This window comes from Neophocaena asiaeorientalis, unplaced genomic scaffold (genome assembly GCF_003031525.2).
Source record: "Neophocaena asiaeorientalis asiaeorientalis breed wild unplaced genomic scaffold, Neophocaena_asiaeorientalis_V1.1 scaffold91, whole genome shotgun sequence".
NCBI lineage: Eukaryota > Metazoa > Chordata > Mammalia > Artiodactyla > Phocoenidae > Neophocaena > Neophocaena asiaeorientalis.
Window position 1 is genome coordinate 1,912,852 of NW_020173198.1, and position 22,666 is coordinate 1,935,517.

At 56.2% G+C, this 22,666-nt stretch overlaps 4 protein-coding genes across 8 annotated transcripts; all 4 read right to left on the minus strand.

Annotated features, from left to right (window-relative positions):
* Positions 1-364: 364 nt before the first annotated feature.
* Positions 365-5,506, minus strand: TBX6 (T-box transcription factor 6). Of its 3 annotated transcripts, none has more exons than XM_024744545.1 (8): positions 5,031-5,506; positions 4,408-4,558; positions 4,091-4,325; positions 2,680-3,175; positions 2,532-2,602; positions 1,306-1,379; positions 1,040-1,223; positions 365-942 (listed from the first exon to the last, which is right to left on the minus strand). In XM_024744545.1, the coding sequence occupies exons 2-8, from the start codon at positions 4,523-4,525 to the stop codon at positions 729-731; spliced, it is 1,392 nt and encodes a 463-aa protein (XP_024600313.1). In that variant the 5' UTR covers positions 4,526-4,558; positions 5,031-5,506; the 3' UTR covers positions 365-728. The 3 variants fall into 3 exon arrangements, with proteins under 3 accessions (XP_024600313.1, XP_024600314.1, XP_024600312.1); XM_024744546.1 differs by lacking the exon at positions 5,031-5,506 and having other exon boundaries at positions 2,680-2,826; positions 2,908-3,175; positions 4,408-4,695; XM_024744544.1 differs by lacking the exon at positions 5,031-5,506 and having other exon boundaries at positions 4,408-4,695.
* A 135-nt stretch (positions 5,507-5,641) lies between these two features.
* YPEL3 (yippee like 3) lies at positions 5,642-9,314 on the minus strand. The gene is made up of 5 exons (XM_024744547.1): positions 9,206-9,314; positions 8,351-8,533; positions 8,202-8,245; positions 7,882-7,990; positions 5,642-6,139 (listed from the first exon to the last, which is right to left on the minus strand). The coding sequence occupies exons 2-5, from the start codon at positions 8,465-8,467 to the stop codon at positions 6,050-6,052; spliced, it is 360 nt and encodes a 119-aa protein (XP_024600315.1). The 5' UTR covers positions 8,468-8,533; positions 9,206-9,314; the 3' UTR covers positions 5,642-6,049.
* Positions 9,315-10,584: 1,270 nt separating this feature from the next.
* GDPD3 (glycerophosphodiester phosphodiesterase domain containing 3) lies at positions 10,585-16,469 on the minus strand. Of its 2 annotated transcripts, XM_024744493.1 has the most exons (10): positions 16,047-16,469; positions 15,728-15,770; positions 15,357-15,492; positions 15,219-15,264; positions 14,938-15,056; positions 14,769-14,858; positions 14,316-14,449; positions 12,663-12,722; positions 12,511-12,562; positions 10,585-10,783 (listed from the first exon to the last, which is right to left on the minus strand). In XM_024744493.1, exons 1-10 carry the CDS (start codon positions 16,183-16,185, stop codon positions 10,646-10,648), a joined length of 957 nt encoding a protein of 318 aa, XP_024600261.1. In that variant the 5' UTR covers positions 16,186-16,469; the 3' UTR covers positions 10,585-10,645. The 2 variants fall into 2 exon arrangements, with proteins under 2 accessions (XP_024600261.1, XP_024600262.1); XM_024744494.1 differs by lacking the exon at positions 12,663-12,722.
* Positions 16,470-16,861: 392 nt separating this feature from the next.
* MAPK3 (mitogen-activated protein kinase 3) lies at positions 16,862-22,273 on the minus strand. Of its 2 annotated transcripts, none has more exons than XM_024744495.1 (8): positions 22,072-22,273; positions 20,053-20,242; positions 19,761-19,877; positions 19,347-19,461; positions 18,829-18,960; positions 18,559-18,668; positions 18,309-18,463; positions 16,862-17,453 (listed from the first exon to the last, which is right to left on the minus strand). In XM_024744495.1, exons 1-7 carry the CDS (start codon positions 22,080-22,082, stop codon positions 18,341-18,343), a joined length of 798 nt encoding a protein of 265 aa, XP_024600263.1. In that variant the 5' UTR covers positions 22,083-22,273; the 3' UTR covers positions 16,862-17,453; positions 18,309-18,340. The 2 variants fall into 2 exon arrangements, with proteins under 2 accessions (XP_024600263.1, XP_024600264.1); XM_024744496.1 differs by lacking the exon at positions 16,862-17,453 and adding an exon at positions 17,473-17,600 and having other exon boundaries at positions 22,072-22,212.
* Positions 22,274-22,666: the final 393 nt, after the last annotated feature.

The window sequence follows — 22,666 nt, forward strand, 5'->3', positions numbered from 1 at the left end:
GTGGCTCAGGCCAACTTGCCCAGAGCATCCTGGTCTCCATCCAGTGACAGTGACCGCTCCCGAGGGCTTCCTGAGTGCTAGGTAGAGGGGCGGGTTCTCAGGCAGCCCTACTTAATTCTCAGAACATTGAGTGTCAAGACACTGATTCCCCCGTTTTCCTGAAGAGGAAACAGGCCCAGAGTGTTGATTTACACGCACAAGGTCAAGCAGCTGGAAATGACAAGTCTAGACTGGGGCCTGGGTCTCCTCACAGAACCTGTGCTCACACAGCCCCACTCGGGCCGAACACCATCAGCCCAATGTTTCCAGAACACTGATGTCTTCTGAGTTTTATTAACAAAAGATACTCTAGTCCTGAGAAGAGACCGGCGTGGCTTGCACTGGGGCGAGGGGGTAGAACTTGCCGGGCCCAAGGGTGAGGCTGGGAGGTGGGAGTGCTGGTCCCAGGTCCCATTTGGCCAGGCAGAGCCTCCCTCCATTCACACTGAGGTGAGAGCCGGGAAGGGGAAGCTGGCCCCAGCTGGACTCCCAGCGGCTTAGCCAGAGCTTTGAAGCCAGAGGGGGGTAGGAGTGAAATCAAAGTGTGAAGTGGGGTGGGGGAGGCCCGAGGCAGCCATTTGGCGTGGGGGATGGGGCCAGTGGAAGTGAGGGGGCAACAGGCCTGGGGGAGGGGAACTGGAGGTTTGTGATGGAAGATGGGGAGGGAGGCAGAGGGGCTTAGCAAAGGCTCAGTACATTGGTTTGGAGCCCACATCCAGGTAAGCCCCAGGCCCAGGGTAGGGCAGAGGGAAGGGGCCGCCTTGGAGGAAGTGCGAGGCAAAGGACGCTGGGGGTGCCGCTGCTGGGTATCCTGAGCCTGGTGGCCCGGGCTGCAGCTCCAGGAAGGCAGCTGAGTAGGGGGCTGGGCGCCCAGAGTCTGGAGCCTCAGGGAAGCTGGGGTTCCTGAAGTGCAGAGGGGAATCAGAACAGGTGAGAGGGATCCCCAGCCTGGAAGAGCCCAGCCCGGAAGAGCCCAGCCCTGTGCCCTTGTCCCACTCACCTGGTCGGAAGGTGACCAGGGGCCCCGTGGAAAGCTGCAGGGTGCAGAAGGTAGGCCTCAGCACTGGGGCCACCACAGGGAGGAGCTGGGGCCGGGGCAGCTTCCCCGGGCGCTGGGGACTGCTCTGGATCTGACTCACGAGCGTCCCCACCCAGTGTGGAATCACAGGGACCACCCGGTGCATCTGGAGAGACAGAAGGGACAGTGTGGGCTAAGGAGGATCAGCATCTCAGGCCTGGCCCCATCACCACTGGGCCTACACTCACCTCCACTCCCATAGGTCGCTGTGGCTACTGGCTCTGGGCCCCGCAGTTTCCTCTTCACACGGGCGTCTCGCTCCCTGGGGAACAGTGATGATGATGATTGATGATGATGACGATGATGATGATGATAATGGTGATGGTGATGATGGTAATAAGAGCACTTACCAGGTGCCAGGCATTTCACCCAGGGACCCTATCAGGTAGGTGCCACTTTATACCCATTTTACAGAAGAAGAAATGGAAGGCCAGAGAATTAAATGACTAGGAAATAGCAGAGCTGGGATTTATTCCCCACTTACAACTTTCTAATGGTTTCCTATTGCATTTAGAATCCATGGAGACTCCTTCCCAAGCAACAAGGCCAGGGCATGGTCTGATCCCAGCTCATGCCACCTTGTTCACTCTGCCCATCTCCACTAGCTGCCTTTCAGCCACACTCTGGAATCCCCGTCTGTCCCCTCTTCACCTGCTTTACTCCTCCTTGTCTCAGTTCAAGCATAACTTCCTCAAAGGAGCCCTCCTGACTTGCCACGGCACCACACGCCCTCCCTGATAACCTTTGTCGAGAGTGATACTGTTACATTTGTTAGGGTGATCCTTGAATTAATATCTATCTCTTCTGCCTGATTCTAAGTGTCTTGAGGGCAAGGGCCAGCTCTGAAGGGGTTAGTTAGAAGCCAGTGTCCTAACGAATGAAACCTTTACAGCCCACCATAACCTGGCTACCCATCACCTCTCTCACTCCACACCCACCGTACCGCAGGCACGCTCCCACCTCAGGGCCCTGGCATGTTCCCAGATATCCACCTGGCTCCCTCCCATACTTCCTCCGAGTCTTTTCTCAAATGTCCACTTCGTGAGGCATTTCCAGGCCTCTTATCTAATAAATACCTCTCTCCAGTCCTTCTGATCCTCGCTTGCTTTCTTTTCTCCTTAGAACTTACTCCTAACATATTATATATTTATTTCTCTTGTCTACTCCGCCCACGAGAGTATCATCAGTTCCATGAGGGCAGGGGCTTTGGTTTGTTCACTATTGCATCCTCACTGCCTAGAACTGTGCCTGGCACATAAGCTGGTGCTAAATAAGTATTTGTCAAATCAGTGAGTGAATACATGCTTTTACTTACATTGTGTTCCTGGCATCCAGCACAGTGCCTGGCACACAGTGGACGATTAATAAACATTCGATGAATGAACGAGTGAATGAATGAATGAATGATGCCCACCTCTTACAGTTTCTGCCATTCTCCCGGAAGCCCTTGGCAAAGGGGTTGGCTGCGATCTTCAGTTGAGTGATCTGCGGGTGCACATCCAGAGTCAAAACTCCCACAGCCTGGGCAGGGCACAGCCACCCCCTCAAGCAGGATCACTCACCCGTGGGTTCTGGTAGGCTGTCACGGAGATGAACATGGTCTCGGGGAAGCGGAAGGAGGCAATGCCCCCCCAGTGCTGGCTGCAAAGCTGGGCGGCCCGCACCAGGTGTATGCGGGGCTGATACTTATGCATGGAGTGCAAGATCAGCTGGGAGGGAAGAAACAGGAGTGACCCCCTACCCTGGTCCCACCCCCAACCCTTATCCGGGGGTCCCAGCCTGGGCCTCACGTGGCCATGGGGGTCCAGCGTGCTGTTGGTGAGCTTGACACGATGGAAAGACACAGGCTGCCGCATCCAGTGGGCACCGGTGGCAGGAGAGTCAGGATGAATGTAAACGCGGTCAGGCAGGCGGGGCTCTGCCTTGCCGCTGGGCTCCCAGCGCCGGCCCTGCCAGCGGTAGCGAGCCCCGTCCACCGGAACCACATCCAGAAGAAACAGGTAGCGGGCCTCGGGGTCCAGGCCAGTGACTGATACTCGGCAAGCAGGGAACATGCGCCTGCACAGGGGAAGAGATGGGAGAGGCCTGGAGCTACCCAGTGGCCAGCGGTGGGCACAGCACTCGCAAGAAGGCATAGCCACTGGCTCACGCAGTTGTCACAGAAAATCGAGGGATGCGGAATCAGAACTTAGAGGGCAGGATCTTAGAGCTATAAGCTTGTCTCATCCCATTTTACAGATGAGAAACAGGACCAACGGGGTCAGGTGATCTGACCAGAGTCACACAGCAGGTTAGGAGCAGAGTCCGGACTCCTGACCCCTGGCCCCTCAAACTCCATTTGCAGAAGCAGGAGTGACACACTTTTCTTCTGGAAATCTTGCCAGGAGCCTTCTGCTCCCCACCCTGGTCTCCTCACTTCATCTCCAGCACCAGAATCTACAGCTGATGGGCAAACTTGCTTCAGAGAAAATAAAAAGGGGACTCACCACGCTAGTGCCTGAGCTCCTGGCCTACATAAAGACTGCACACTGAACATATCCCTGCCTCCAAGGTGACCCCCTGATCCTGGCCAGACTTCCCTGATGCTGGTCAGTGGCTGGCCCTTGACCCCAGTCATAGTCTGAATGCTGACTCTAGGCACAGACTGACCCCTGATCTAGGCCACGTACTAACTCATAACCCAGCCCGACCTTCTGCCCCTGGCCCAGACTGACCTAGGACCCTTGCCATAGGTTAGTCCCCAAACCAGCCACAGACTCCACAGACTGACCCTTGACACTTGCCACAGAATGACCCCTGGTCCAGCCACAGAAGAACCCCTGACCCAGGCCACAGTCACACTCTGAACTCAGGCAGAGCTCTAGCCTCCCTAGGAATCGCCACACATAGCCCCATCACCGGGGACTCTGCCTTTCCCAAGAGACCCCCACCAGGAACACACTGGGTCTTCGGACCCTGGCCCAGACCCCTCACCTCCCAGCCTTGGTGATGATCATCTCTGTTCCCACGGAGTTGAACTCTTTCCACAACTCCCGGTTGTCCAGGCTCAGGCTGACTCCGGGGAGTGGATGAAGGCTCTCTGGGGCTGGAGGAGGCGCCTCAGTGCCCAGGGTTGGGGGCAGCGGGGGTAGAGGTGGGGGAGCGGCCAGAGTTCGGGGAGCAGCCTCAATCCCGGAGAGGAAGCAATCCAGTTTGGGAGTGTCCAGATCTGGAGATGGGAGGAGAATGAGCCAGCCGAGGGCCACAGCCTCCACCCCAGTTCCTACCCAGGAGCTGCTCCCACTGCTCACCGGGGTAGCGGTAGCCCTCTGCCAGGGCAGGCGGAAAGCTGGAATCTGCTCCGGGCTGGGGGGCCCCTAGGCGGTAGCCTGTCCCCAGGGAGGGGTACAACTCTCGTGGATGGTACATGGAGTAGTCCTGTCTGGCCTCAGGTCACGCTGCCTAGAGTGCCCCAGTGCCGAGAGATGCCCCCTTTATAGCTCACAGCTCAGCCCCTTCCAGACCCAGGATCACAGCCCCTCCCCTCTTTGGGGCCCTGGAGTTAGGCTGGGGTGGAGACCCCTGGGGCCTGGAAGGGGTCCGAGAGCGGGCCGGATACCTGGGTACCCTCCCCTCCCCCCCAGGCTTCATTAGCCCCGACCCCCTGCCCCCTCATTACATAATTAACTCCTCGGCCTGATTGATCCCCGGGGCTCGACAGGGACGCAGTTTGGCGCTTCCGGCCAGCTGGTCCCCGTTCCCACGGGGGGAGCCCCGGCTAGGGATAAGCTACTGAGGGGCGGGGCCTGGACCCTGGGGCAGACCTTGGCGCCCCAGACTTTTCTGGCAGGTGACCCCCCCCTTCACTTGGAGGATGAGACTTGGAGGGACGAAGCATGACTGGAGGGAAGGAGCAGGGCTGGAGGGACGCGACCAGAGCTTGCTGTTAATGCGGGGCACCGGGGACCTCGAGGAGTCCGCAGACGAGGCCTGAACTCTGGAGTCCTTCCCGGTTCCCATTCTGAAAAACCTCCAGCCTCGGCCAAGTCTCAAAAGTTTAAAGACGCCGACAGCTCGACGATCTCTGACCGCTGACGCCCGGGTTTCCCAGAAGGTCCCGCGTTGGGGAACCCTCGGAACTACACTTCCCAGCAGGCCCAGGGCCGAGGTTTGGCACGAAGGAGACAGGCAGGTGCCGCTGGGGCCGCTGGAAGTTGTAGTTGGGACGAGGGGGGGCGGTGAAACCCGCGGAGCAGCTGCCTCTCAGGAGAGCTGCCCCTAGGCGGCGTCAAAACGTTTAGGCTGAGAAGATGCAGATCAGCTGAGGTCAAGGCCTAGCGAGCTAGAGTGGGCGCGGGAATCTCCACCTGCAGTGAGATCCGCCCCCGGTGCTAGAGAAGGTAGCTGAGCCCCAGGAGCGAAGGCTCCCAGCTTTGGCCGCCGTGCCTACCACCCCATGTTTCTGGGACTCAAAGGGAACAGGTCTATAGAGGCAGGCACCTGCATTTGCGTCCCCCCCTTCCCGGATTCCACGTGAGCCTGGGGCTGTCTCCACTCCATGGTTTTATTATGTACAAACGCTACAGAACAAGGGGAGCAGACACGTGTGGGGTAAGAGGTGCCCGGTGGGAGGAGAATTTCACAGGGCAGATGGTGCACTGGGGCCAAGAGAGAAGCACACAGGCCATATCTATAGGGCAGGCGGGGCAGGAAGGGGTTAAAAATGAGATCCAAGCCAGCCAGATCGCAGGGAGGTGCGGGGGTGTCGTCCACCTTGTCCACCTTCTGATCTCCCCCCAAGGTCACAGTGCATGCAATAAAATATATGTACAGGAGCTGGATCCTTCCTCTGCAGAGGCCCTGATGGTCCAGAGCTCCGTTCGGGTGAAGGGAAGCCAGTGGCGCCCCCTGGCGGCCAGACAGGGCTGGAGCCACATGCATCAGGAGCAGGGGTCAGTCCCAGCCATTGTCTTTGATCATGTGGTTGAGTTCAATGATGTACTTCCCCTCTTTGTACTTCTGGCTGCTCTCGAAGGCCTGTTCCTGAAAGGAGGGGAGAGGCTGTCATCCCTGGAGCTAGGGCCTTACCAAAAGGAATAGGGGTTGGGGAGTGGATATGATTGGCCTCATTTTACATATGAAGAAACTGTCAACCAGAGAAACCAAGCCACCTGCCCACAGACACAAAGCTGGTAAATGGCAGGGCCAGGTTTCTCACTAAGAGGGGATAGACAGAACTCTCTGAATCCTAGGTACTTTTTAAGTGCTAATGTTGGCTCCAACAGAGAGGATATGGAAGGTTCTGAAAGATCCAGGGATGGACTTCCCTGGTGGCACAGTGGTTAAGAATCCGCCTGCCAATGCAGGGGACACGGGTTTGAGCCCTGGTCCGGGAAGATCCCACATGCCACGGAGCAACTAAGCCCGTGTGCCACAACTACTGAGCCTGTGCTCTAGAGTCCGCGAGCCTAGAGCCCTTGCTCCGCAACAAGTGAAGCCACCGCAACGAGGAGCCCACACACTGCAACAAAGATTAGCCCGCCCTCGCCGCAACTAGAGAAAAGCCCGTGCACAGCAACGAAGACCCAATGCAGCCAAAAATTAATTAATTAATTTAAAAAATAATCATAAATAAATAAAAGATCTAGGGACTACAAACTGGTAGCCTGAGGGCCAATTTTGGCCTATACATGTGTCTTGCTTGGCCAACAGAGAGTTTAATAAAAATAACTTTCAAAGAGTAAAATACGGGGCAGGCCATGCTCATTCCAGTTTGCCAGACTGACCCCCTCTCCAGATCTATGTTGCCCCTTTTGCAGATCCACAGCATCTGCTTGGCCCTGCAAGCACTTGAGTTTTTGATCTCTGCATCAGGCTACTTCTTTATTTTACTGAGGTCCAGAGAGGCCAAACCACCTGTCCAGGGACACAAAGCAAATCTGTGGCAGGGCCAGGGGTGAACTCAGGTCACGGTTCTGTCTCTGCCTGGGGCATCCACCTCACAGAGGCACCACAGCTCCAAAAGATGCCTGAGAATTCCTGTCACTTGCAGTTTCCCAAGAGCATCTTCTTTTGCTGCATCTAATCTGATCCCCGTAACAATTTTGGGTGCCAGGTGGTGGCTTTATCCTCCACTGCCAGATAAGGAAATGATGCTCAGGGTGGTGAAATCAGACCCTGAACAACAGCAGTGGCAATGAGGGCAGTGGAAAAGGAGGCTCATGGACCCAAGCTCCATGTTGCTGTGGGGTCTTGGGCAACTACTCTGATCCTCTGAATGGCAACAGAAGCTGGGGGTCAATGGTTTGGCATTAAAAAAAAAAAAAAGACAAAACGAGGATTCTGGTCCCTATTCTGTTACTTACCAGCTGTGTGACCTTGGGGAAGTTACCTAACATCTCTGGGCCTTCCTTTCTTCTTCTGTAAAGTGGAGATAATAACAGACTACCTACAGGATTGCTGTAATGAGTGAATGAGATAAGATATGCCAAGTACATAACAGTGCCTGGCACATAAGCATTCAATAAATGGTAATTCTCATTATATATCCTCATCTCTAAAATGAGAATGTTTGTGCCTGTAAGGAGAAGGATGAGTTAAGAGAAAAATTCTAAAAGCCCTTGCAGGATGTGAGAGAAGAGAACATGGTCTGGGGATGAAAAGACAGTTTGACTTGGGTGAACTGGGCCAATAAAACCTGAAAGACTACCAGATGACTGCTGTGAGGAGGAAGTGATATGAGGTCAGGTCAAAGGCTACCCTGGGGTCAGAGGTCACTGACTCACATATTTCCAGCCCAAAGTGGTCTTGCAGTTTTCGCAGTGGATGTCAGCAACAGCATGGAGGCCTGTCAGCAGCACCCGCTCCTCGGCTGGCCCGCAGCCCACGTTCACCCTGTGGGGACACGGGGGCAGTCCCAGGGAGGGTCCCCACCATCACAAAGCCCGCCTCTAGCTTGTATCCTACTGTGTCTGTCCTTAGCATCCAAAAGAAAGGCGATCAAAGCTTCCTGCCCAAACCAGGGGACTCTGAGAGTCTCAGTATGATGCCAGGGGTCACAAGTCACAACAGAGGTCAGGGAAAGAAAGGGAGATTGAATACTCACACAGAGTTGAAGAGGTAGGCACGCCCCTGACTACCCTGGAAGGACTAAAGGGTGGGAGGGAAAAAGGAGAGGATGTCAGGGCTCTTGGTGGGGAGCTGCCAGGCAGCCCCTCTAGCCTCCCAGTCCAGCCCCAGCTGTGACCTGGTTACCTTGGAGATGAGGTCGTCGTGGTTGGCCAGGTGAGCACGGCAGTGGGCACAGCTATACCTCCGGTGACAATCATCCAAGTAGGCCTGAAACGTCTTGGGCTTTGAAATCCGCACCATGGCGGGGGCCGGGGGCAGTGGCCCCACGCGGGGAGCGGCCCACGGGGAGCAGAGGGAGCCCAGTGCCTGCAGCGGAGGGAGTGGGCTGTCAGGACCCGGGCCACACACATGCAGGCATGCCCTGGACCACGGGGACTCTCTCTGTCACACTTGGCTGCTTTCTCCTCTCCCCAGAGCCAGCAGCCTCTCCAGGGGCCAGAGCTATCTGAGTTTTGACTCACTGAGGAGTGCTCAAGTTGCATCAATGGGGAAACTGAGGCTAGGAGGAGCCCAAGATGAGTCACCCACCTACTTTCAGCCTCACCCCCGCTGACCTGGCAACTGAAGCTGGAGGAAGGGGCTCTAGAGTGGATGAGCTGTCAGTTCTCCGTTTAGGGGGAACATGGAGGGGGTTAGAAATTGTATGGTCCTTAAGACCTCAGCTGAACTGCCGGAGGTGGGGACGACTTCACTTGAGGCACAGGGAGTTCACCTGGGGAGAGGATGCCTCACCCTCCTGGAGAAGGCAGGAGGCCTCAGTGAAGGTGGAGGGTCACCTAGGAGGGGACGGGCTCTTAACTGGGGGCGCTGAGGCCTTGTTTATGCCGAGGGGATCTTACCTGCATCGCGGAGCCTTACCTGAGACCCTGGGGCTCACCTGGGGCGCGGGGACGAGGGGCGGGCGCCGGGAGGGGGAAGGGGGCAGTGCTCGCCGCGGGAGCGCAGGGCGACGCGCAACCCTGACTTTGCGGGCCTCACCTCGCCTGGGCGCGCGGGGGTCCAGTCCGCCGGGGTGGCCTGGCCTGCGAGTGGGGGGCGCTCCTGGTGGGCGCCGTCCCCCCCCCACCCCGGCCCGGGCTCCCAGCCTCCGAGGGAGGGGGACAGCCTCTGGTCCCGGCGGCCGCTGTGGCCAATCGGCGTGCAGTATGCAAATGAGGGGGCGCGTCACACAGCGGCCAGCGCAGGCCTCGGCTGCCCTTCCCCCCGTGCTCCTGGCTCAGGCCGGCCCGGAAATGCAGCTGCGGCCCGAAACCCAGGCGGCTGGCCCCACGGCCGGGGCCTGGTAGCCCCCTTTTCCTCCCGCGGTCCTCGAAGGGACGAGAATCTGAGGTACCTGACCTGACGTAGGGTTAGGAAGGAGATGGTGTCTGGACGCACGACCCCAGGAAATAATAGTCATAATTATCTGCGTTTACCCACCGCCCGTGCCCCACTCCCTTAATCCCCACAGCAGTCCTAGGAGGTAGCTTCTGCTATTGTCCCCATTTTACCGGGAAACTGAGGTCCACAGAGGTCTAGCAGCTCTCCAAAGCTTATCCAGCTGATAAGAGGTAAAGCTGAGATTCTCACTTTGGCCCGATTCCATGGTTCATGCCACAGCACCAGGCCCAGGTTCTTGGATGGGAAGAGCTAAAGGTATCCATCCGTGTTAGAACCCTGGGAGCCAGAGCCTCAGAACAAGCCGATTCCTACTATTGTGCATCACCTCCTCCTGGCAGTCTCCTGATGTCCTGCCCATCCAGGCTGGGTTAGGCGTCTTTCCCTCTCACCTCTGAACTGGGTTGAAAATGACAATGTCCATTTAAACACGTGCCTGCCATGCTAGGCTTGTCTTGTTCCCTGCACTGGCCCCAGTACCCAGCCTGGCCTATCGTTAATAACTTCTTTGTTTAATATGTGATTCATTAAATGAATAAGGTAGTAGGGCTAACGAGGGTTGAGGAATTCGAGAAGCTTCTGGAGTGGGACACCTGGTAATGGAAGGTTGGAATGGCTGAGGTAGCAGATGGGCCAGCCATGCTCATCCTCTGAAGCCAGGTGATGTGGCTTACAGGGGCAAGGCAAGTCTCTTGCTGTGTGCTTGGGGCTCTTAATGTCCTCAGGAGAGTGGAACCATTGTCTGTGGCTCTGAAGGGGCAGGGGGCCTTGCAAGGGACATTCCTGAGGAGAGTGGAGGCCAGGTTGGCACAGGGTGTGGCATTACTCTGGGTCTGGAATGTGGTAGAACCAGTGGGTCAGGGTGGTTAGGGCCTCAGACTCTAGCCCTCAGCTGGCCTCTTCTGCCACAAGCTGCCATCTTCGTAGTCTTCTAGGATATAACCCCTCACACCTTCCCCGACTCCCCAAGCACAAAGACGTGACTGAAAAGAATACATTTATTGGGGAAGAGAAATAGAGGAGAGGGTGAGCACCTCTGGGTTAGGAGGCCGGGGCAGGTGGTCCATGGTTGTCCAGGTAGCGCCTCAGGGCTGTCGGGTAATCAGTTATGACGCCAGTGGCCCCCAGGCGGAAGGCCACTTCAAAATCTGACTCTTCATTAAGGCACCAAAATACCACCTAGTGGGGAGGGAGGGGCTTGTAGTTTCCCAACAAGTTTACCTAGCGCTTCCCCTTGTATCCAGATGCTGGGAGCTCTCCTCCTCTGTGGAGACCTCCCAGCAGTGCTATGCTGGAGCTGACTGTCACATTTTCAGGAATTTTGAAAACTGGTTATTAAATACAGTCATTATTAAGTATTACATTACATAAACATACAATTCAATAAATTATATTAAAAACAAAGGTGATAAATACTCAAAACTCATCAGTTCCTAATTATTTTACCACATTTTACTGTTACCCATGTTCTGGAGGTTATCTACATCTATCGAATGTATAAGACGGAAATAGTATATAATGGTGTGCTACCACACCACACATCTCTTCCCAACTCTGTTCTGTGAATTCATGTTGGTAGCCTGAAATTAGCCAAGGTGGGAGTATATACAACAGGGAAATTACCTAATGTTCAAATCAAGGGGTTTCTTTCCCCCTGGGACAGCTGGTAGTGGAATGTTTACCAGCCTGCCTCCCAGCCTGCCCATATCCTGCTGCTCTACATCTTCCCTGCCTTCTGAGTCCTCTCCTGTGGGCACTGAAGTAGGCTGAGCTGGTATTTGTACCCTGGGCTAAGTCACTGGATGGACATCTCAGTTTCTTAATTTCACAAATGAGAGTGATGGTCTATCCTCCCAGTGTTACGGTGAAGACCGTGGAGCAGGAGGCCTGACCTGAAAGAGCTGTGTCATCCCCATGCCTTGCTCACCCCAACATCCAATCAGTGGCCGAGTCCGGCCTGTCTGTGACTTAACCCTTCCATCCATCCCCGCTGCTGCCACCTACGCCTCAGTCCTGTCAGTGGCATCAGGCGCCTAGTGAGCCTCTGCTTCCACACTGGCCCCCACAGTCCCTTCTCCACGTGGTGGCCAGAGTGACCCTCACTTGACAAGGCTTAATTGAATCAGGTCTCTCGCCTGCTTAAGGCCCTCAAAAGCTTCCCTCTCCTTTGGGCTGAAGTCCAGGTTCCTTACTGAGGTTCACAGGCTGCCTGCTGCAGCCTCTCCTGCCTTCTCCAGCTCCCCTGGTGCCACTTCCTCCAGACTGCAGCCTGGTGGGACCCCTCTCAGTTCCTCTGCTGGCCTCTTGCTTCTCATGACCTTCCCACATGCTGAGCCTCCTGCTGAGATGCTCTCTCTTTCCCCTCCCTGCCAGCCGGCTCCTCACTGCTTCTAGAAGGCCTTCTCTGACCCCACAGACCACAGCACTCTTCTTCCTTTCTGTCCACTGGCTGCCCCTGCGATGCCTGCTTTTCCTCATCCTCTGCCCCTGATGGTAAGCTCCCTGCTCCTTCCCTGGGACCACAGTGCCTGGAACTGTGTTCTCAACACACTCAGTTCCCAACAAAGGTTTGCTAATTAAATGACCTGGTCAGAGCTGATGCTCGGTAGGTTGGAGGAGGGGGGGTGGCCTGGGCTGGTCTTCCCCTTTTCTGGTCTCTTCCCAGCCCCTCTCATCAGGGATCAGGACAGTTCAATACATCATCATTATCTAACGGCTAGCCTTTATCAAGCCCTTACTAAGTATCGGCTACATATCCAGAAGAATTAAATATATCATTATCCCCATTTTACAGATGAAGAAACTGACTCAGAAGGTGATCTGTCCAAGTGACCCAGCCAGTTAATAAAAGAGCTGTGACTGGAATGTCGTGCTGGGCCCACACTGTGAACAACCCACTTGCTTACCCGCACCCCTCGCTGCTCCAGGTGCTGGATCAGACTTTTCCTCATGATGAGCCTGGTGGGGGGCGGGGTAGCAAAGGCTGTGATGAGAGGGGACTAAGGAGAAGGGCGGGTCTCTGTGGGATCCCTCCACCTAGCCTTCTCGCCCACCTCACCATTTGGAAACCACAGCCGCCAGCTGATTCAGCCCAGAGCAGGAAAATGGGAAGTAGGTCCTGTGGAGAGGTGGTGTCGTGGTCAGCCCCTTGGGTCTCTCTCTGTCACAGGGGTGGGGTGGGGGTGGTAGTGACCGCCCCCCCCCCCCGCCCCAACCCGTATAACCCTACTCCCTCTAGAAGAACCTTTGCGGCTGCCCAGAGGAACAAGTCACCCATTGCTCAGTGACTTCCTACTCCGGTATCCTTGACTCCATGCTTTGAGGGCGTGCCCCTCCCCTCACCGTTTTACAGAAGAAGAAACTGAGTCTTGGAGAACTAAAGTGACTTGCCCGAGGTCACACAGCAAATCCATGGTGGGGCCAGGGCCAGGACCCAGCTTGATTCCCAAACCGTATACGCAGCTAGAGGTCCTCCTGGTTAGGCCTGACCAACTTCCTGAGACCATTCTTCGGTCGGCTACTTGTCCCTAATTGTTCCACTCCAGAGTCACTTCATTTATGTTTTTTTAAATGATGAATTTTTTGTTGTTGTTGTTATTGTCGTTTTTTGTTTTGTTTCGTTTTGTTTGGCTGTGCTGTGAGGCACGCGGCATCTTAGTTCCCTGACCAGGGACTGAACCCGTGCCCCCTGCAGTGGAAGAGTGGAGTCCTAACCGCTGGACCTCCAGGGAAATCCCGGGGTGACCTTAGAGGCTTTCACAGTGTCCCAGGGCAGGCTCTGCTGTGTGACCTTGGGCAAATTACAGAACCTCTCTGAGCCTCAGATTCTCCATGGGGGTCATGATTCCTGTTATCTCCTGAGGGTGCTGCAAGGTAAGGCTCAAATAAACTAAAGGATGTGAAAACACCTTGCAAACCCCGTATAAAAAGTTAGGTATACCAAGTTTGTAGTATAATGATCTCTTTGTGGCAAGGGATGATGGGGGTTGGCTGGGAGCTTCCCTCAGGACGACAGAGGGGAGCAGAAAGCACTGGGGCCGCCACAGAGGAGGTCTCAGAAGGCAAAGGGAGGGTCCTGGCCTGAGAGCTGGTGAAGTATCCAAATTCCTGATACTTTGCCCAGCTGTTACTTTGTTAATCCTTGTCCCCAAGCAGGAAAATGCTTGCCTTTCTGTTTGAGAATCAGAGTGATGCTGTAATTAATAAATATTTGTCTTCCCACCCAGACTGTAAGCTCATGAAGGGCCTCTCCCCACCCACATTGGTCTTATTTACTAGTGTAAGTGCACCTGAAACAGAGTAGGCATTCAATAACTCTTTGTTGGATGACTAGATGAACAAATGAACCCTTGTCCTAAAACTCCACCCACATCAACGCATATTTGCATAGGATTTCAGGGGGTTCGTGTCCCCTTTAGTATTCATGAATGCTTGGTGAGACCACTGTCTTCAAAGGACCCCGGATGGGAGATTATCCTTGAGGGTAGCCAGGGAGCTGGGGACACTGGATCTCCTGCTCCACACGGGACCCTGCACAAGGGGGTTTGAAGTGGGGGGTGTTTTTTGTTTTTTTTTTAAACTTTTAATTTTATGTTGCAACATAATTGATTAACAATGTTGTTTTAGTTTCTGGTGTAGGGTGGAGGGGGGTGTTTTTGAGGACAGAAGTCTGGGGGAGAATGAGGAAGGGAGACGGGGACCCTGTAGGTACCTGTTGATGATGGTGGGCAGGAAAGAGATGAGGAACCTCTCAGGGATCGAGATGAAGGGCAGCAGCCCCAGGTAATAGAGCAGCAGCACCCAGAATCCTCGGCTTATTGTGAAGGCGGTGGGCATCTCAGGGTTCTGGAAGCCAAGGGCAAGTGAGAAAGGGGATCAGTCTGCTCCTGCGGAAGCGGAGAGGAGGCTTGGGCCGCAGAGTTTTCAACATTCAGGAAACCCTACTACCTGCAGGATCAAAGCCACATCTTGGCCCAGCGTTCCAAGCCCAGAGCCCGCTCCTGTCCCTCTGGCATGCCTTTGCTCACACACCTTCCCCACCTCCCCCGCTCTCCAAATCCCACCCCTGGAGACCCTGCTCAGGGCTCCTGCAGAACCCCCAGACCCCTCTGGCCTAAGCCCGTTTGGGAGGGGCAGTGGGCGCAGGGAGGGATAAGGGACTCACAGCGGCCTTGCACTTCTTCATGACTGAGCTCTTCTCCGAGGCCCAGATGGTGATTTCATCGCGTTCATAGTGCCTCACCAGGCCCGCTATCTGGGAGGAGGAGGAGGTGATGGGGAGTCAGGCCTCCATCCAGCCCTGGGCCCTCGCCCACCCCTGCCCACAGCACCACCTTGCAAATGAGCTCTTCATTTTCCTCTTTGACCTCCACGCTCATGGGCATCCGCGGAAACCTCCGGAACACGTCCTCCAGACGCACCATGTGCCTGTCTGACCCGTGTGCAAAGTGGCCTGAGGGGTTGTGGGAAGAAGGATCAGAGAAGGATTGCTGGGGTGGGGGGCTGCAAGCCCGGGGGGTAGGCATGGGTCCCAAAGGGGAAAAGAGGGCAGGAGGTTGAGGCCGTGACCCCACTCCAGCTGGCTCAGCCCGGCGCTGACAGCCCACACGCTCACCCGGGGAGAAGTAAACCTCCAGCTCTTCCTTGTAGAGGGGCAGCTCCTATAGGGAGAGCAGGGAGCATGTCACCAGGAGTCACGCGTGGAGGCACGGTGGTTCTCTGGGCACAGTTGGGGTGCTGGGGCAAGGCCCACCTCAAAGTCCAGGCTGCCCACATCCCTGTTCACGCCTGACTGGCGGGACAGGTTCTTGTCGTGTGACACCACCACCACGCCATCCCGAGTCAGCTGGCAGTCGAGCTCCAGGAGGTCGGCTCTCTGGGCCACGGCGCTACGGGAGCAAAGGTCAGTGAGTGGCCGAGGGATGGGGGATGCGCCAGACAGCAGGGCGGTGGGGATGTTTAGGGGAACGTGAGGCAGTTCTGGCCGGATGTGCAGGCTGTGCCCTGCACGACTCCAGGGGGCTCCAGTCACCCAGAGCAGGAAGTGAACGGCGCCCCTTAGCGTCACGCCTCGCACAGCTGGCACAACCTTACCCGGCAGCTTGGCCAGGCAGGTGGACTCACTTTTCCATGGCCTCCATGGTGTTCTCCAGGCGCTCTCCAGATCCTGTGTGGGGCATCCAGGGTGGGTTCGCGCGGCCGGGCCCCGCCCCCTGGCCCCGCCCCCTGCCTCATCAGCCCCAGGCAGGCCGGGTTGAGCAGCCTCTTCTTCCCTGTTCACATCCTGCCCTGCCACCCGGCTCTCCGCCCACCTCGAACTCTGCCCTCCTTTAACATCCTGCCCTTTGGACCTACCCCTCTCTGCTGTCCACCCTGGCACCTGCCTTGCTATCCTCACTCCATCTTCAGAAGCTCCCACCCCGTCTACCCCAGCCCAGCTCACCTCCCCGGTGGGCCCCCAGGCGGGGACAGAAGGCTGAAACCCACGGCGCATGCAGCAGGCGAGGTCGGCGCAGGAAGAAGATGGAGAGCATGACATAGCTGCTCAGGGCGGGCAGGGCGTAGTACAGCAGAGGGCTCATGGCCGCGCCGCTGCTTCAGGCCCTGGCTGCCGCAAGCTGAGCCATTCCCGATGGGCTGTGTTGCCTCGCTGACTGCCCGGCTGATGTAGGCTGGCTCCACCAACGGCTGCCACCACACCCCTTGGGACCTGCTGAGCCTGCTTCTGGCCTGAGGCCAGACTGCAGGGCTCAGCTGGGGTTGGGGTAGAGGCAGGAGTAGAGGCCAGGCAGCTCTGGCCCGCGTACCCCCAGGCCCTTCACATACCCCAGAATCCCTCTCTCCGTGGCCACACTGGGGAATCAAGTCCCCCCCCGCCCCCCACCAGCTCTGCTACAACACTCCCCCTTCCCACCGGTATGTGCGCCCAGGGTATGTAACATGCCACCCCTTGCCATTTCCAGAGAAGCCGGGGGTGTATAGTGTGTCCCTGAGTCACTCCAGAATCACCCCCAGCCAGATAAGACAGGAAGCCATTAGAGTGGGGACAGAATAGTGACTAAGGGGGAGACTGACCCCACTCCGTCTAGGAGTCTGGAACTCCTTACACTCCCAGCCTCAACCCTGGCCAGCGGGGGAGCCAAAGGCCACCGCTCCAGGTAAAGCCACAGGTGGGAAGCAGCGGGGCTGGAGACTCAGTCCTCAAAGCAGCAAGGATTACGGTCAGGGCATCGGCGAACACAGACAGAGCCAGGGCCATCCATAGACACACCTCTATATTTATATATTAGATACAGGCACGGGGTGGGCAGGGGCACTGGGCTCTCCACGTGCCCCGCCTCCACTTCTGTTCACCCACACACAGAAGCAGCGGGGACGTTAGATGTGGCAGTTTTGTGGGGGAGGGTTTAGGTCTGCTCCTCAGGGACACTAGTCCTTGAGCCTTAGGAATGTTCCTTCAGGGAAAATGGGGTGGGGTTTTAATGGGCTGAGTGGGGCAGGGCTGGCCCTGAGTCCCCACTCAGTGTCCTCCATGTCCCTCCCCCACTGCCCCTCAGTAGGTCCCGGGGCAGCCAGAGCCCTTGAATTCCAGAACTACCAGAGACTGGGAGAGCCGGGCAAACGGTGGCAGAGCAGCAGAGGGGAATTTGCTTTGGGGCCACCTGAGCCCCTCGGGTCCTCAGGTGAGGGGGGAGGGCGCGTTGGCCTGCCTGAAGCAGGATGCCTGAGCAAAGCAAAGGGAGGTGGCCAGGCCTGCCCTCTGCCTCGACCTGGGCTGTCGGGGTCTGGGCTGGGCACAGAGTCCATTTTCTAACAGTCCGGCAGGGGAGGGGCAGGCAGGAGGCAGGGCCTAAACAAAAAGGCAGGCAGGAAAGGAACCATTAGCACCCATGAGCGGACCTGCCAGAGCCCCGACCTCCACTTCCCTCATTTCGTCCTCACAGCCTGGCCTCTACGCCTGCCTCACGGTGAGTGTGATGCGGCTGGGTTTCCTCATCTGTGAATGCGGATGACATTAGTACCCATTTCAAGGTACTGCTATAAGAACTAAGTGAGTTAATACATGCAAATCTCTTACAACAATGCTTGGTGCTCGGGAGGTGTTTGCTCTCATTATCAGGACTGTGTCCAGGAAACTGAGCTGCAGAAAGGTGAGGTGTCTTGCACAATATCACACAGCCCTTATTGAGTATCAGAGCCCGGCTTTGAACCCAGGTGTGTCTGCCTTGCTGCTATCAGGCCACAGCTGGCCAGAGACAGAGAGGAAACTAGAGGAGGGACAGAGAGCAGTGTGGGTGGTGGTAGCCCCAGCCGGGTCCCCCAAAGGTATGGGAACTGCTGACCTGGACACCAGGTCTGAAAAAGCCTGGCGTGTGGGTCAGGCCGGATGCTGCCGGCTCCTCCCAAAGCAATTACTGCCCCACCTGCCTCTCTGCCCATCCTGGGGGAGCCAAAGCCTGGCTCCGTTCCTCAGATGGGTGAGAGGGGGCCCTCAGTGACCTGGGGCTGGAGTGTGCAGGGTGTTGACAGGTGGGAGACATGTGGGGCTGGGTGACCACAGGTCTGTGGCTGAGGCAGGCGCTGGCCCTTCTGTTGCCACCGTACACGTGGCTCATGGACGTGAGCAAGCTTGTGACTGCGTGGAGGCATGCTGGGCACCCTGGTCTCAGGGTGAATCTGTGCGTGGGTGGTGGCGAGCACTCACCAGGCCCCAGGGAGCAGAGGCATCTGTCCAGCTTAGGGGGCCTCCAGCACCCCAGGCTGGAAACGGGCTGTCTCCTGGAAGATGAGCTCCTTCAGCCGCTCCTTGGGTAGATCATCCAGCTCCATGTCGAAGGTGAAAGGTTCCTCGGCCACTGGCTGGGTGGCAAAGAAGTGGGGAGGCTCAGGACAGGGACTGAGGGATGCCCACCCATCCACCTACCTGCCAGCCCCGCTGCTGGTGGCTGGCCCACCTCATCTGTTGGGTCGTAGTACTGCTCCAGGTAGGGGTGAGCCAGTGCTTCTTCCACTGTGATCCGTTTGTTGGGGTTAAAGGTCAACATCCGGTCCAGCAGGTCAAGAGCTAGGGAAGCGCAGGTGTCAGGGGTCAAAGGGAAGGTCAGAGGAGCTCCCAGAAGCATTGCTTTTCTTCTCTGTGTCCAGAGGCCCAGGTAGCTACTGGGCCCACGTACCTTCTTCTACACCCGGTTTTTATCACACACCAGCCCCCAAGTCTCTCTCACCTTTGGGGTCCGACTTGGGAAAAAGCTTGGCCCAGGCCACCTTGGTCTTGGAGGGTAGAGACTGTAGGTAGTTTCGGGCCTTCATGTTGATGATACAATTCAGGTCCTCCTGGGAGGGGGAGCCCAGGATACCTGTAGGTAAAGCAGGTGACTTGGTGAGCAATCTCTCCCTTCTGGGAACAGAAGGCGCCAGGAACAAGAGCCTCCACCAACCTGCTCCAGGCCACCAGCCAGTACTATGGTGGTGAAGAGCAAGGGGTCTGGATTCGGGCAGCCCTAGGTTCAAATCCAGGCCCTAGCACTTCCTAAGCATGGGGTGTATGTAGCCTTACTGTTCCCATCTATCAAATGGGGACAGTATCTATACCTCAGTGAACTACTGTGAAATGCTGTAGGGGCCCCACACATGGTCGTCCCCCTGACCTGACTCCCACAGACTCACTGACCCTGACCCTAAAGAAATCTCACCTCCAATAAGTGAAATCTCCCTCCCACTCAGCTGGCCAGTCCCCCCTCACCCAGAATGTGGTTGAGCTGGTCCAGGTAGTGCTTGCCCGGAAAGATGGGCCGGTTGGAGAGCATCTCAGCCAGAATGCAGCCCACAGACCAGATGTCGATGGACTTGGTGTAGCCCTGGGGAGGAGGAGAAAGTGGTGGGCTCCTGGGCCAGCCTCAACCTGTTGTTGAGCCAACCCTGATGTGTGCGCCTACCCACAACCCCCGACCTAGGTTCAACACCAGCCAGGGAGGCAGAGGGCAGAGGCCCAGAGGAGCTAATCCACAGTTTCTTTCCAGAGCCCAAGGACCAGAATAATGTGACAAGGCCTGGGGGTAGACTTCCTGCATCATGGGGATCACTGCCTGGCTTAGAGGCGGCTCCAGGGCTTTGTGGGACACAGCCCCTTCCCTTCAGGGGTGGGTGGCCCCCCTACCTTGGAGTTAAGCATGATCTCTGGGGCCCGGTACCAGCGTGTAGCCACGTATTCCGTCAGAAAGCCAGTGTGGTCGTGCTCAGGATCGGCAATCCGGGCAAGACCAAAATCACAGATCTAGAATGCAACCCAGGCTACTGAGCTCGGTGCTCAAGGCCTCCTGGGCCCAAGTAATCATATCACCGCGTCTCTGCCCACGCTGTTCCCTTTGCTTGCGATACTCTCCTACCTATGGGCACCTGCCAGCCTGAGACCCCAGGGGTAGGAGGAGACCGGCCCTCAACTCTCTGACCTTAAGGTCGCAGGTGGTGTTGATGAGCAGGTTGGAGGGCTTTAAATCCCGGTGGAGCACGTTGGCGGAATGGATATACTTGAGGCCCCGCAGGATTTGGTAGAGGAAGTAGCAGATGTGGTCGTTGCTCAGCTGCTGGCTTTTAAGCAACTTGTACAGGTCTGTCTCCATCAGGTCTTGCACAATGTAGCTGAGGTTGGTGCCAGAGACCCCCCAGATGGGGGCAGCGAGAGGCACTTGGTTAAGAAGAAGAGCCTTTGGTGAACAGGCTTCATATCCCTCCAGCTGATGCCCCTGGGACTCAACAGATCTGCCAACTCATATCATGAGCTGGGCAAGGCCCATACTTAGCAGTTGGGCTCAAGGCCTCTGCCGGTTCTCAGCCAGGGACCCTGACCAAAGCACTTCAGTTCTGTGGCCTCAGTTTCCCTACTGGGAGAATAGGGCTACTCAACTGTGGGAAGCAGGAGAATGTCCCATTTAAGAGCACTAACTCTGGAGTTCACCTGCCAGTGTCTGAATCCCCATTGCCCTGCTCATTGGCTTTATGGCCTCAACCTGTCTGCACCTCTACTTCCTCATCTGCAAAGTAAGGGGAAAAAATTGTTCTTTAGAAAGTGGTTGTGAAGATTAGCAGAGAGATGACCCATGCAGAGCAGCCAGCCCAGTGCCTGGCATGTTGTAAGTGCTCAGCAAACATGAACTAGTACTGCTGTTATAAAAGCCTGAGCCGCATGGCTCTTGAGAAGGTTAAATGAGATAATGTATGAACACCATCTGGCATGCAATAAATGTTTGCTTAAAAATAAATGCCTGCATTATGGGAATGGTTTGTGCAAGACGATGAGGAGAAACTCCCCATTGCACGCTCCTACTCAGGGTGCTTGGCCATACATCCAAAGACAGAGGAGTAAATGTCCTTTTATATTCTGAGATAAAAAGACTACACATAAATAAACAAATAAATGTCACGTGGTTTGTTTCTGGAAGACTAAATTAGGGCTGTCTTTCAGAATCAGCCTCCAAAGGGCCTTCTGAGAACACCTGGACCAACCCTGCTGTTTTAAAGATGAGGAGGCCCGACACGATGCAGTGACCTGGTTAAGGTCACACGGCAAGCTGGGGATGAGTGTGGAGATTTCCTGCCCTCGGTTTGTGGTGGAAGCTGCAAACGGTGCAACACTAATCCTCACTCTTGGGTGGAGGACTGGAACTGGCTGGGGTGGGTGGGGCAGGGGAGAGGTGATGGGTGTTATAAGCTGCTCACTGAGCCAGGCAGGAAGTGGACAACAAACTAGGAAAGCAATATGGGGGGTGGGCAGCAAAGGCAAGGCTGTCCCTCCCGGGGCAAGGTGCAAGTCCACAGGGGATTGGGGTGGGGCTCTGAGCGGGAAGTCCCAGAGAGAGGACAGGTTCTCATTTGGGGGAGAGGAGGAGGTAGCAACAGAAGCACTTGATTTTATTGAGGCTTTCTGAGTCTCAGTTGCTTCATCTTTGAAATGGAGCTGATGAGACCCATCTTATAGGGCAGTTGGGAGTTAGAATAAGAAATGTCAAAGCACTTGGCTTGCACTGCACCAGACTCATAGTAGCCCCTCCAAAAAGGGCAGTTTTCTTCCTTCCTGCCTTCCTTCCAGTCTGAGGACCCAGAGGAGAAAGAATCACCGTCTGTTAAACAAAAAAACTGACTGTGGGCAGAGGCTGGATCTCATCAGAGAACTGCAGATGTCAGAAGACAAAGCTCCCATAGAGACCATCTTGCCCAACCCCCTACTGAGGCAGAACTCAGAGAACAGACTTGCCCAGGGCCATACTGCCTGGTTGCAGCAGGCCAGGACTCATCTGAGGCCTCCCCGTCGTCCTCTTACACTCTGTGGCCTCTTTACTGCTGGAAAGTTTCTTTTACTGGGTTTGTTTTGGAGGGTGGTAGGGAAGGAGGAAACAGAAAACAAGCCAACAGTCACCCAGCCCAGCTCTGAGGCTGTGCCTGGCCAGCCATCTGGCCAAGGTGAAGGATACACATCCCTCATGGCTTCCAGGGTGGGTGCCCGCAGAATGTCTCGGATGCCGATGACGTTCTCATGGCGGAAGCGCAGCAAGATCTGGATCTCTCGCAACGTACGCTGGCAGTAGGTCTGATGCTCAAAGGGGCTGATTTTCTTGATGGCCACTCGAGTCTTGCGCACGTGGTCGTAAGCTGAGCTGAGAGGGCCAGAGATGTTGTTGGCATGGCCTTACGAAAGGGGGAGTCCAGGCCCGGTGGCCCCACCCAGGTCTTGGCAGGGAGGGGAGGGAGCAGGAGAGGCTCTGGCCAGTTATAAACAATGCTGGTTCCTTCCTGCTGTGAAGGCCTGGGATCTCCAGGGAGAAAGCTGGGGACCAGCCAGGCAGCCCTTCAGTGACTTCACAAACAGAGGAAGAGACTGACCGATCACTGACTTCCCCTCTCCTCAACCCTTTCCATTCTAGTTGCCCTGACCCCTCATCCTCCCCTTCCCAGGATGGGCTCCCTCAACCCAAGGCAGGTCCAGGGGTTGGGAGGTGTGGAGGACATACAGTGAGGTAAATACAGTGAGAAGGAGGGAATCATAGGAGGGACTGGAGAGAAGGGATA

What these genes read in the sequence shown, in the direction of transcription:
- TBX6 (XM_024744545.1), bottom strand. Translation starts at nt 4,525, where the DNA reads ATGTACCATCCACGAGAGTTGTACCCCTCCCTGGGGACAGGCTACCGC. An exon ending in AGAGGGCTACCGCTACCCCG is followed by an intron (nt 4,326 to 4,407) that starts GTGAGCAGTGGG and finishes TCCCATCTCCAG; the next exon opens with ATCTGGACACTCCCAAACTG. An exon ending in ATCATCACCAAGGCTGGGAG is followed by an intron (nt 3,176 to 4,090) that starts GTGAGGGGTCTG and finishes TCCCCTGTGCAG; the next exon opens with GCGCATGTTCCCTGCTTGCC.
- YPEL3 (XM_024744547.1), bottom strand. Translation starts at nt 8,467, where the DNA reads ATGGTGCGGATTTCAAAGCCCAAGACGTTTCAGGCCTACTTGGATGAT. An exon ending in GCCTACCTCTTCAACTCTGT is followed by an intron (nt 7,991 to 8,201) that starts GTGAGTATTCAA and finishes GTGTCCCCACAG; the next exon opens with GGTGAACGTGGGCTGCGGGC. An exon ending in CCACTTTGGGCTGGAAATAT is followed by an intron (nt 6,140 to 7,881) that starts GTGAGTCAGTGA and finishes CCCTCCTTTCAG; the next exon opens with GAACAGGCCTTCGAGAGCAG.
- GDPD3 (XM_024744493.1), bottom strand. Translation starts at nt 16,185, where the DNA reads ATGAGCCCTCTGCTGTACTACGCCCTGCCCGCCCTGAGCAGCTATGTC. An exon ending in TGAAGAAGTGCAAGGCCGCT is followed by an intron (nt 14,450 to 14,768) that starts GTGAGTCCCTTA and finishes CTTGGCTTCCAG; the next exon opens with AACCCTGAGATGCCCACCGC. An exon ending in TGGAGCAGCGAGGGGTGCGG is followed by an intron (nt 10,784 to 12,510) that starts GTAAGCAAGTGG and finishes CCTCCCCACTAG; the next exon opens with GTGGTATTTTGGTGCCTTAA.
- MAPK3 (XM_024744495.1), bottom strand. An exon ending in ACACCACCTGCGACCTTAAG is followed by an intron (nt 19,878 to 20,052) that starts GTCAGAGAGTTG and finishes GTTGCATTCTAG; the next exon opens with ATCTGTGATTTTGGTCTTGC. An exon ending in AGATCATGCTTAACTCCAAG is followed by an intron (nt 19,462 to 19,760) that starts GTAGGGGGGCCA and finishes CCTCCTCCCCAG; the next exon opens with GGCTACACCAAGTCCATCGA.